Source organism: Parasteatoda tepidariorum, chromosome 6, assembly GCF_043381705.1.
Source record: "Parasteatoda tepidariorum isolate YZ-2023 chromosome 6, CAS_Ptep_4.0, whole genome shotgun sequence".
In the NCBI taxonomy this organism is placed as follows: Eukaryota; Metazoa; Arthropoda; class Arachnida; order Araneae; family Theridiidae; genus Parasteatoda; species Parasteatoda tepidariorum.
In genome coordinates this window covers 83,437,392-83,450,566 of record NC_092209.1, presented here as the reverse complement: position 1 = coordinate 83,450,566, position 13,175 = coordinate 83,437,392, and the positions used below count along the sequence as shown (strand labels likewise).

Sequence of the window (13,175 nt, the reverse complement as noted above, 5' to 3'; positions counted from 1 at the left end):
AAAAAAAGAAGCTAACTATATTTAGAAGTTTATATTAATTACCTGATCAGATTAAAACAGATATATATATAGGTGCGGTATGCCAAAAAAAAAAGGAACACCCTGAATAACTTTTGATCTAATGACCGTGTAAAATTAAAAAAATCAATAATTCAATAATATTATACTATCTTCACTTCTCAATTAAAGGTAAAATTCTCTGAATGTTTATGACTAAACATTCAGAGAAGGTCTGATGATGAGAGTTTGTTCATGGAACACCATTTTGTGGACGGATTCGGATTTCTGATCCCAGAAATATAGGGAGTTTGTGCAATCTGGAAAACATGGTCCCCATAGTTTTGTCAGGGTGAGTTATCAAAAGAGTGGACCCCTTAATGTTAATTTTATTTTTGCATATTTCGCCATATGCCGAGAAAACTTTTTAAGCCAATTGAAAAACTTTTGCACACGATTATAAATTAGTTTATCCAAAGATAATTTCATTCAAAAAATAAATTTTAGTTAATTTCTATTATTTTATTTAATGATAGTAAAAAGTTTTGAATTGTAAGATATACAATTTTTTGCATAATTTAAAAAAAATGTAATTTTGCATGGCAAAGTAAAAACTTGAGCAAATTCGGTTGAATAGTTCCTGAGAAATTCAATTTCGAAAAAGTCAGACATTTAAAATTCGATTCCTTAGAAACTATTTGACCGACTTCATTAAAAAATTTTTATTGTGCCATGTAAAATTAAATGCTTTAAAATTAAATTGGGGGTTCAAATCTGAATCCATTGGAGAAAAAAAAGGCATGTTTATTCAGAGAAAGTATCGTGTCTGATTTCGTACTAATATTCAATATACTAATATTCGTCGATATTCTGCACTAATTAATTAGCATATTTGAGATAACCCCCTTGAACCGTTAAGATAGAGTCTTAGAACGTGTAGATCCGATCATTGGATAAATAGTTATTCAGGGTGGTCTATATTTTTTTGGTGCATTGTACAATATCTCGAATTTTTGCTGATTATAGGGACGAACTGAACATTGTAAAATTTTTTTTGTCTAATAGTGATCGAAAATTTTATTTCTCTTGTTAATTCCATGATTGGTGACGCGCCCTCGTTTTCGTCACTGGCAAGCAAAAAAAAAAAACAACAAAAAAAACATAAATTGACAAAAACTTGCCGACTCTGTCTAATTATGATATATTTTAAATGCTTAAAAATATTTTTTAAAGGCTTGAAAAGTGCTGAAAAGGTGCTAATTTTTTGTTGAAAAGTTTGGCAATGCATCCTGTAAAAATTCATATGCTGTTTATAAATTGGATGGGAATTTTACTATTGAATATAGTTCTAGTAGTATGAATGTTTAATGTTCTAGTGATTTTGATATTTTCTTCTTTTTCTTATTAAACCGTTGACTTTAAACATGTTTGTGACAAACGTGGAAGATGAGTAGATTTCTTCTCTGCTGAGTCCAAGATATGTTTGGGAGTAGCCGATTGAAGCATTTAGGGCATTCATTTAGGACATCGAGGAAAGTTTTTCCTCATTGTTCCCAGAAAAAGTGTATAAGTAATTTTAACTTTCTTTTTATAGTTCATATGTCATATCTAGTGAAGGATGGGAACAGTTGGGATTATATGAATTCTTCAAAGCAAAAGCTCAAGCAAAGAAAGCAAAAGGAATGCCCACTGATGATCGTGATTATTCTGCACCCATGGATTTACCCCCTATGCAGAGGTATCCTGAGGAACCAATGGAAAAACGAAGAAAGTACAGGGAGTTTAAGAGGTTAGATACTTTTGTTACCCAATTTCTATTTGCCTATTTGTTTGCTGCTTAAAAAAAGTTTAGTTTAAGATACTAGGAACTGTACTTCTAGTTAAAAATGATATTGATGTATTTTTAATTGTAGAGGTAGAACATTTACTGTAACAAAGTTTCAACTCAATTTTTGAGTTCCAAGCTTGCCTTAACTTGACCTACTGTTTTTACCCAATTTTTAAGTTTCATATACAAATTTTGGTTTGCCTATTTGTTTGCTACAATACTTTTCTAATTAGTTCACTGAGTTAATATTTTCTTATACCTAACTGTGTAAGAAATTTTTTACGTCAAATTTTGTTTCTATTCATTGTGTGATTTTTTGTGTGATTTTTATCTCACTTTTTCTTTTTCAAAACTTTTATTTTTATAACGTTTTTATTATGACAAGGTAATTGAAAGGTTTTCTATTACACTTCAAAATTTCACTTTTCCTTGAAAATACCGTTGCTGGGGAACTGAGATGTTTTAGTTTAAAATTTCATATTCCTAGCACTAGGCATTGTATAAGTATTTATTTAATGTATATGTGTGCTATTCAAATATTGCTTAAATATTTTTTTGAGTTTTTGAGATTCTCCCATACCTTATGATTAGTATTTTCATAAATTTACAATGTTTGTGCAAGTGTTTACAAAGTAAAATTTCAATAGGTGTAGATTCATTTAAATTGGTTTGAATGAATTTTATTTTCAAGACAATTTTCTAAAATATTTTTGGTATAATAGATTGATGATGTCCAGTTTTTATAATTTCAAGAGGTTGGAACAAACTGGTTGTTACAAAATTTTTTTGTTTTTATATCATCAATTGAAAGTTATTAAAAATCAACTAAATGGTAGTTTTTGCATTTTTTATTAAATTTTTATTTCAAGAAATATTGTTTCAACATACCACTAATAATTAACAAACATGTAATATTTTTAGAAAATTTACTTAATTTTAAAAAATTCTTAGTTCTGTCCCATTGTTTATTTAAAGAATGAATGCAATATTGCCATGCCTGAATTAAAATTTTATATGTAGGTTTAACTACATTAACAATTTATAAAATTGCTACCTACATATTTTGATATTAAATAAAGATATTGAATCAATGGATTATGATAAGGATAAAAATTAATTTTTATTTTTTTAAATGAGCAAAATAAACAAAATGGGGTGCCTGCAGGTGCTGTAGTGTGAGTACCTCGATCCTGATTGGTTGTTGAAACCTGGCTTTTGTTTACATTAGCAACTATTCTTTTCTTTCTATTTCGAGTAAGCCAAGCCCAACAGATATTAATTCTCTGAAGTGACACATTCTATATTCGTTACAAAGATTTCAATTATTTCATTGTATATTTCTTAAGTGACACATTCTGTATTCATTATAAAGATTTCAATTATTTCACTGTATATTTCTTACTTAACACAAAGCCATGTAGAACATGGCCAAACTAATTATGCTTCAAAATTGCCAATCACCCAAAACAAAAATATATCGTGGTTACAGTATAATACTTGAATAAAAAATACATCTAAGTTGATTAAAAGACGTAGACGAGAATAAATTATATTTCAACGAATTCGATGTTCGATATGGCACTGTATTTAATTAACTTCATGTTAATTATAATTCTAACTTGGAGAAACTTAGCTTAACTTTTACACTCCATTTTGCTTATTAACGATCAGCTGGTGCTTATGTTATAGGTCACATGTGTGAGTATCCATTATCTTCTTCTTGAAGTGAAAGTACCCAATTAAGTATTTTAACAAAATGAAGTATTTAATGAAAAGTTTCATCCCAACTAATGTGTAATGTTCTCTTAATGTGTGCTTGTGTTCACATACAGCTTTTGACAGTAACAACAGTGGCAAATATTATTGTACATGTGGGATTCGAAGATGCAAGTTAGGCTTATACCACAGGAGAAACTTTTCATAAAGAATTATCTTTCATCTACATTGGTATTCTTAAGTTTGAAAACTTAGTTCAGGTAAACTTAATGTCAACCATAAAGTTACAAATATTGAAAAATTTTTTCCTTCAAAATATCGAAATACAAACAAATTTTTGCAGAATTACTTTTCCACTGTGTACAATTTGGAGGTAAATTGTTTGCATTTTGAAAGCATTTTTCCAGCATTTGAAATTTCATGCTTACACATGGTTTACGAATCTAAGCTCACTTTTCGTGTGAACTTTAAATTTTAAACTACCTATGGTAAAATTTGAGAATTTGCCATGAAGGATTTCTACTGTGGTTTAGCGTCCTCTGAAGTGTAAACAATTATTTAACATGTATTTTTGACAGAGCTACAATTTTTATAGAATTAAAAAATTTACTGGTTTCTTATTTTTCAGAAAAAAAAATCAAAATATCTTACAGCACATTTTTATTGAATAAAAACTTATTCCATACAATAAACAACATATTTAATAATTTTTTTATTCATTTTTAATTCAAATGGTTTATGTACATTTTTTTTTTTTTGAAGATGCTTTTATTGAAATTCTTTTTTTCATATTTCAATTTCAATGAATTATTTTTGTGAAATACTTTAACTTCATAATCATTTACAAAATTACAGCCCTGAAAAAGAAGTAATTCCTTCACCTATCAAAAATGGTGAAAAGGAGCACCAGCGACGTTCCAGATCGGTGTCGAGGTCCAGGTCACGCTCTCCTGAATTGCCGCCACGAAGATCTTCAGTGTCACCCTCACCGCCTAGATCACCTCCTCAAAGATCTAATCGTCATCGGTCTAGAGGACGTTCTAGATCAAGATCTCCACCATCAAAAAGATCACAGAGATCCCCAGATCGCAGAAGTGTCTCTCCTCCTACTTTCATGTATGTTACATTTCAATTCCTTTAGGATTAATTTATTGAAGTTATACAGGGTGTTTTTGAACTTTGTGTACAATCTGAGAGGGAGGGTAAAATAAAAATTACATAGACATTGCATATCCTGTTAGCTGTATATCATGCTATCAATATATGTTGCCAGTAATACATTAATTGCTAAGTAACGACTACATTTTTCGGAATAATTAATAATAGACATTGTTTGAGGAAATGCAATTCTGTCCTTAAATTAGTCTAAACAATGTGCATTTATTATTATGCAAAATGGTACAAATATCGTCACTTTGAAAAATAAGGAAATTAAAAATGAAAAGGCTGCTTTTTGAATAATTGCCAAGCGGCCACGAAAAATGCATCTTCTTGCCAGAATAAAACAGACATGAGTTCCTCAGTAAAATGTGTGATTACCTCAGACACTAATGCACATTTTGCATCTGCTATGTATTCTGTCCACTAAACTAGTAAGGAGTCCTTGGAGGATATTTCCCCACTACTCTTGTGAAACACGTCTGCCAAGGTCATCCCAGGCACTCTCTATAGCAGAGGTCGCCAAAGTGGTCTATATAGACCCCCAGGGGTCTATTTAACAAAAGTGGGGGTCGATCCGAATCGGAAGGGTCGATTGGGGGCCGAAGAAAAAACAGTTCTTAATACGTAAATCCCAAATATCTAATTTAGTATGTAAAATTTGTGAATTTTTTTTATAATTGACTTAATATCAGTTTCTTTATATAACATAAATTAATAAACGCATCATCAACCTGCAAGATGAGTTTGCTAAATTATTATCAGATCTTGAAGCAAAGACGCTTTTTAAAAATTTAGCAATAAGTAAATTTTGAACAAATATAAATATAATGTAAAAATATGTAGAACTTTATGAAATTGCTCAGCCTTTTTATGCTAGCTTTTCCAAGTTCCTATATGGTTGAAGCCAGTTTCAGTCACGTAACTTCAATCTTAACTAAGTTCAGAAATAAATTAAACGTGGAGTTACTAGGGGATTTAAAATTAAAATTGATCAATTTTGAACCCAATATAGTGAACCTTACAAAAAAACACCAGACACACTTATCTCATTGGTTAAGAAGCAATAAATCTGTAGTTACTTTACTTATTATTTCTACTTATTTATAATTACTTATTATTTAATAAATATTAAGGTATTTAAATTTCAACATTAATATATTTTTCATAAAACTATTGTTACACAATGTACTNGAGATCGTAATTTTTTTGATGAGCATTAAATTTGGAAATGTGTCAGTTATGAAAAATAAACAAAATAAAATTGAAATGAATTAAATTGCAATATTTCTTTTTTATTTTTATGTCTAAACTAAGTAGCTGCAAATTATTCATGTTAGACTGGAGTGGAGGATAAAAAAAAACCGCACAGCTTACACGCGTTTTTACTTCTGATTTCGATTATTGTTTCATCAAAATGTTGATACCCAAGTTAGGTGCTTAATTTTCCCTTTTCAAAAATGAGATTTTTTCCCCTGTTACCATGTCGATTTTTGCTACTTACAAAAGCGTGCTTTTGCAATCATAATTGTGCCTATATAATAATTTTCCTTTCATATTATTGTTTAAAATTATTTAAGTACTTTTAGAGTGCAGATTTTGTTTATTAAACGAATATGCTACACATAAATGTTTATTTGATAGTAAGGTTTAAAAGAAATTTATGTATGAAAGTAATTGTCATTTCTACTTCATTTTTTTATAATGCCTAAAATTTTAGTCCCAAGCTTTTTTTTTTCAAATGTTTTTTTCTTTAATTACAACTATTCTTCCTTATATGATATCTGAAGCTTTATGCCTCATAAAGAGTAAAACTAAAAATAGGTATTTTTAAAATGTTTGAAAATTCTACAGCAGTTTCCTAGGCATTCTTCTATCTATATGTTGTTGGCAAATCCACAAATAAATGTACATTTTTTATAAATATGAGTATCTAACTGCATATTATTTGAATTTTATACTATTACAGCACAAATAATTAAAATTATGTTAAAGGAGGATTTGATGTTAGCAGCTATTTTATATATCTTGGAGACTATTTAGGAGACTTTCATTCATATATGATGCAACTAAAGCAACTACTTTTCTTGTTTTCATCCAGTGACAGCCCTACTAATGCACATTTTACATCTGCTATATATTCTGTCCCCTAAACTAGTAAGGAGTCCTTGGAGGATATTGCCCCACTACTCTTGTGAAACACATCTGCCAAGGTCATTCCAGGCACTCTCTATAGGATTTAGGTCCAGGACTAGGCTGACCATGGCATATGGGCAATAACTTCACTTTCTAGTCTTTCTGAAACGTGGACACTCCTGTGTATCTGTGCATTGTTGTCCATTACCAGAAAGTTTGGACCTGCCACACTCCTGAAAAAGATGGACATTGTCCAGAATAATCTCTCTGCAAAGCTGCTGCAATGTAATGCTCAAAAGTGTAAAGCGGTGTATTGCCATTGTGCATGATGCCAGCCCACTTTAACATGCCTGTGCCATACTGATTGCATTCATGAACATACTGTTGTGCATGGCGTGCTATCTTCTCTCCACACCAACTGGTTCCCAGAAATTGGAAGTCACAGCGGAACAGGATTCGTTGGAAAGGGCTATACGGGACCACTGTTAGTGATCCAATTCAATAAGTTTCTTACATAAACATAACATTTTACGTTGTGGGATGCATTTTCTGTTCCGTTTTTTTTTTATGGGCATTTTTATGATAGCACTGCATTTTTAAAAGTGTTTCTGATAGACATTATCTCTTTTAACATTTTCTGGATAATATTAATATTTCAGCATTGAAGTTTTGCTTTAAGAATTTAGAATTTTTTTTCTCAACTGTACAACTTTAGTTTTTTTTTAATAGCTGTTAGTCAGTTTTATATTTATTTTAAATATTTCGAATTATCTTTATTATCTTAAAAAATTTTATTGAAGTTTTTTCCCTTTACCTGCAAATGTGGTGTTTTAAATTAATTATTCAAAACCATAAATTGCATAATTTTATTGTTTTACATTAAGAAAAATTGTCTAGAAGTTCCTGTTAATCTAACTCTTTTTCTTTTAAATATTGCTTTTGAATTATTTTCTATTATCAAGAGTTTGCTTAGTTAAAAAAAGAGAAAAGATCGAGAAGATGCTAGTCAAAAATTTAACCTAGAATCCATAGATGATGGGAAAAAAGTCTTCTGGAAGAATTGGGTTGGATAAACTAGAATAATTGCAGCTTATAGATGGAATTCTGCCTGTCTTTAATTATGCTTTTTTTTTAAAGCTGATTCAATGTATTCGATTTGAGTTAGAGAATAAAGAATCCTTATTTTTTAGGGGATCCGGTTCTACTCCTCATGACAGAAGACTTGATGAAAGCAACAAAGGACATCAGCTTCTTAAAAAAATGGGTAGGAATTTTGTCGCATATTCGCATAAAAATTCCTCATTTTTATTTAACCTAAAACAGAACCTATGTTTGTTCAATGGTTTATAATTCTGTTTGGCTTTAAAAACCTATATTTAATCTGGAATAAGTTAATATTTTCTGTTAAATGCATCACATATTGTGTTTGTTTCTTAATGACTGCTTTTACTTTATTTAATTGAAAATCTTGTTTAAAACCATGTAAAAGAGGATGCACACAAAGAGCTGCCAGTTAATATTTAACATGAGAAAAGGAAATGCTATTGACGTTTCACGAGTGACTAGTGTGGAAAAGCAGGATGAAAAACTAATCACTTCGTGAAATTTAAATATCTTTCTAGCTTTTACACCTCTAGCAATGAAATAGGTTGGTTTTGTTGTCGCACAAGTGATTCGTGAGCTTTTGATAGCTTTTTTTTATTTCTTTCCTAGCTCTTATGTTGATACTCTTTTAATTTCATCTTTAAGAGGGAATCTAAAAATGTATATAATAATGCCAGCCATAAGGAAACAGTTTCTATATGTATATTATTTAAGCAAAAATGGCTCAACAAGTTAATTGTTTAGAGGACACCATACCACAGGAGAAACTTTTCATCATAAAATCTCTTTCTCCTCTATAACTAATTTAAAGTATAGAGAAAGTGAGATCTTGAGTAAGCCATGAAGTTTCAAATGCAGAAAATAAAATTTTAAAATATCAAAATGAGAGTTAATTATGAGTAGAAAATGACTCAATGGAAAAGTTCCTTTCCAATAATTTGTTTTCATTTTGATATTTTGAAACATTTTTTTTCAGCAATTTAAACTTTATGGCTTTCTCTAGGTTTGCCTGAACTCATTTTTTCTTTCTTTTCCAATTTTAAATTAGTAATGAAAGAGAAATAGAATTTGTGACGAAAAGTTACTCTCGTGGTATGGCGTCCTTTTAAAGAATATTTATTTGTCTTAAGTTATGGAACAACCCATTAACTATTATTGTAAAAACTAAAAGTATGCATTAGTTTTATTAAATTTGAAAGTATAAGAGGAAAAATAATTCCTTTTTGAAACTCAATGTAATGTAGCTAACAAAATTTTTCAGTCATTGCAATTCTCATTAAAAAGTGTTTCCCTGCTTGTTAGGCTTGATATTTCTTATTGCATGAAATTAATTAAAACACAAAGTTTTAGATGTTACCTATACCAAACAAAAGTCTTAGGATAAAATTGTGTTGCTCTAAGAATTTTGTGAAATAATAAGTACAGTGTGCCCTAAAGGACTACCCTGAATTCTGATCCAATGATAAATCTTTTTCATTCTAGGACTCAATCTTAATGGTTTGAGTGAGTGGCCCTAATTATGGTAATTAATTAGTGCAGGCAAGATGTCAAGCTATAGAACCAGACATAAAAACATATCTTTTTTTGACTGATTTGAATTTCTGACCCCAAAAATGGGGATAGCTGCAATCTGGGAAATATGGTCCCAATAGTTAGATCTGGAAGAGCAGCCAAACGTTTTCACCACTTTGAAAAAAAACATTTTTTAATAAATATTTATTTAATAATAGTTGAAAATTTTTTTTAATTGTCAAGTATGCAATTTTTTTATTCATATTAAAGAATGTAATTTTAAATGGCAAAATAAAAAATTTCAGCAAAATCGTTGGAATAGTTTATGAGAAATAAAAGTATAAAAAGTTATGTATTTAAAATTTGATTTCTAAACAACTCTTTGACTGATTTAGCACAAATTTTGGTATTTTGCCATGTAAAATTACATTCTTGAAAGTGTGATAAAATTTTTTATACTTTACAATTCAAAATTTTTCTTCTATTATTAAATAATAAATAAATATTTACTTAAAGTTATTTTTGCAAGGAATAATCTTTGTATGGTTTTATAATTGCGTGCAAAATATTTTTAATTTGCTTAAAAAGTTCTTGAGATATGGTGAAATAAGCAAATAGTAAAATTAACATTAAGGGTTTTTAACTTTTTTGAACGAAATTATTGGTATTGAAATCATATATCTTATAAGGAAGCTATCCACTATATTTTGAAGGCAGAAATCTGAATCCATCGAGAAAATGAATCTATATCTATTGTAAGTTTTGTGCCCAATTTCACATCTTAAAATATCGCCTGCTCTAATTAATTAGCATATTTGAGGTCACCCTCTCGAACCATTGAGGTTGAATATTAGAACTTGAAGATCCGATCATTAGATCAGAAGTTATTTAGGTTGGTCTGTTTGTTTTTTTTAGTGCTCTGTATCCATTTAAAATATAGCTCAATATAAGCATGTTTTTAGGTAAAAAATATGCTGAAAATAAATGTACTTACTATATAGAGAAGTGAAATTAAAAAAGAGTAATTTTGTTAGATTTCATAAGCATTTTGAGCAAACTAGCTTTAGTAACAGACTTTTTAACAGAATTAACCTGCATTTGCGTTGCATGAAAATTTCCCACGATTAGCCTGACCGCAAGAAGATTCTAATCCACAATTCCTCTACCACTGAGGATAGTTTACATGTGTGTGCGCAAAGAGCAGAATGTGTATAATTTAGACACCACTGGGATTCGAACCAGGGTCGTCTCATTTGGAGGCGAATATTCTATCTCTTGAGCCACTATGGCTCCGAGGAGTAGTTATTGATAGAGTTAGAGTACTTGCAATTTCCTAAATTTAAAATGCATGTTGCACATTTATTGATTGATTTTCTAAGGCAATGATCTCCATAACCCTGATTTCTCCTAACTACCACACTGTTTTTAAATCCTGCTGCGAGCTACCAACTTTTTTTTAAAATTTTTTAAAAAAGAATCTAGTATATCAACTCAATAGAGAAATGAAGTTTAGTCAACTTGAGCATTAATGTGTTCTATTGAAAGGGATGTTCCACAAGCTGCCAATTGCTTATTATCGCCGGTTTGGCGACCACTGTTCAAAGGGATAATTTTTCTTTAACATCGGGAAAAAATAACTAAAAATTTAATCAAAAAATTCCGTTGTGTTGAATATGGGTTTTGGAGAAATCTGGTAACAAGTAACTCATAGCTATTTTGTTAATCATGGGCACTGTCAGTAGGGTATCGGTTACATGCCTGCCAACTCTACTTGATTTTGACAGTTTTTCCTAGTTTACTGGTTTATATTAAAATTCTCCTGGTTTTTATACACTTTAGAAAATTCCCTAAATTTGAGTAAGTTCACTAAAAAAATAAAATTTAGGCACAGATTATTGCTTGCTTGAATATTTAAATAAGTATTACGAATGCATAATGAAGCGAGCTTCATTTATAAAAATCAATTTAAAACGTTTTTGTGTTCTAAAATGTTCAATTTATCCTTTTTTAAATTAATTAAATTTTTTTAATTAATTCATTTCAAGTTGATCATATCTGGAAAATATTGCATTTTTTATATTTTGTTGCGTATAAAAATCCCTAAAATTCCCTGTTTGAAAAATATTTAGTACACTATGCAACAATTATCATGATTTTTATATTTCGTAAAGTCTACTAGATTTTTTCCTATCCATGTTGGCAGCTACACATTTACATTGTTGCTACAGGTGACTAAAATGCAACTATTTTCGGCCTGAGGTGACTATGGCAACTTTTTTTTTGCTTGAAAAGGTTAAAAAAAGCAACTATTTTCTGGGAAAGAAGACTATTGGGAGACTTTTCTGTATTCCTAGCAATGTTTTTTTTTTTTTTTTAAATTTTTTTTTTTATTATCATGAATTGGGTTGATAACCTGCAGCCCACGAGAACTTCTGAACACGATGAATTTTTTTTCCTTAAAAAAATTTTTTTTAAATTTTGAGTTGCAAATATGAGTCACCAGTTTTTAATGCACTCAATTTTCACAGATTCCATTGTAAGTCTATTTTGTTTCTCGGGCGCCTTTTCAACTTTTATTGCTATGAAATTATGCATATATCTATATACAGTCAGACTTCTATTTAACAAACTTCCATTTTGCAATTTTTTTCGAAGAACCAAGAACATTTTGGAAATTTCTTTGTAAAATAACTTCCAAATAGCAAAGGGAATTTTCTATTTAACAAACTTTTCATTGAGATCTATTTTCCCTGTTTTCCGAAATATTTCAGACCATTTCAAACTTGTTAACGCATTTTATGTAGGAAATTACTTTGAATTAATTTTTGAAGCCACTGCTTTATGTAATTTTTTACTGCTTTCTCTGAAAGTTATCGGATTTTATCAGTTGCAGTTAAACTTAAGAAGGCATGTGGTAATGTATGTTTAAAATTACTTTTGTAGTAAATGCAGCTATAATTTTATACATAAATTTAGCTTCTTTTTTTTAGGTGAAAATGTATGTTGCATAATAGTGTAACACTGGATAATGTTCTGTTCTATTCTTGCTTTCCATGCAGATTTCTTTTATGTTTAAGATATATAAAATAAATAGTAGATACTAGTTTACAAGATAAAGGTGTATCGATTGTAATTTTAATTATGTCTAGTGTTTGTGAATTTAAAAATCTGTATTGTGTTTAAGTATTTTAAAAGGTGATTTTCTATTTATAAAATTTTCCATATAAAGAACTTATTATCGGGATTTAGCGACTTTGTTAAATAGAGGTCCGACTGTATAGATATTCTTAATATAATTTAAAATATAACAATACCTGTTTTGCAGGATGGTCTGGTGCAGGTCTTGGTTCCCAGGAGCAAGGTATTCAAGATCCTGTGGATGCTGGTGATGTGAGAGACAGGCAGGATATGTACAAAGGTATTGGGGTCAGCCTCAATGATCCCTACGAGAACTTTAGAAAAAGCAAAGGTCAAGCCTTCATAAATCGAATGAAAGCCCGGGCGGAAGAGCTCGGAAAGATGTGATCATTACTATGCATTTTATAGAATAATAAAGTAGATTCATTTTTTTTTATAATCAAGTCTATAGAAGTTGCTGTGTCTTATTTCCTATCTGAAAGACCAGATTTACGCATCTGATATTGTACATAGGAGACATACATATAGGAGATATAGTCTCCTATGTTTTTTTTCACATTGAATTTGTTAAACTCACCAAAACTTG

At 29.7% G+C, this 13,175-nt stretch overlaps 1 protein-coding gene across 4 annotated transcripts in view; it reads left to right on the top strand.

Annotated features, from left to right (window-relative positions):
- LOC107455539 (SR-related CTD associated factor 6) overlaps nt 1–13,032 on the top strand; it is a 35,057-nt gene extending 22,025 nt beyond the window's left edge. For all 4 annotated transcript variants that reach the window (XM_043050640.2, XM_043050641.2, XM_071182804.1 and 1 more), the window contains 4 exons: nt 1,592–1,786; nt 4,397–4,657; nt 8,026–8,099; nt 12,777–13,032. In XM_043050640.2, the coding sequence (XP_042906574.1) occupies nt 1,592–1,786; nt 4,397–4,657; nt 8,026–8,099; nt 12,777–12,976 (730 nt within the window). In that variant the 3' untranslated portion in view covers nt 12,977–13,032. The remainder of the gene's footprint in view (nt 1–1,591; nt 1,787–4,396; nt 4,658–8,025; nt 8,100–12,776) is intronic.
- The last annotated feature ends 143 nt before the right edge of the window (nt 13,033–13,175 follow it).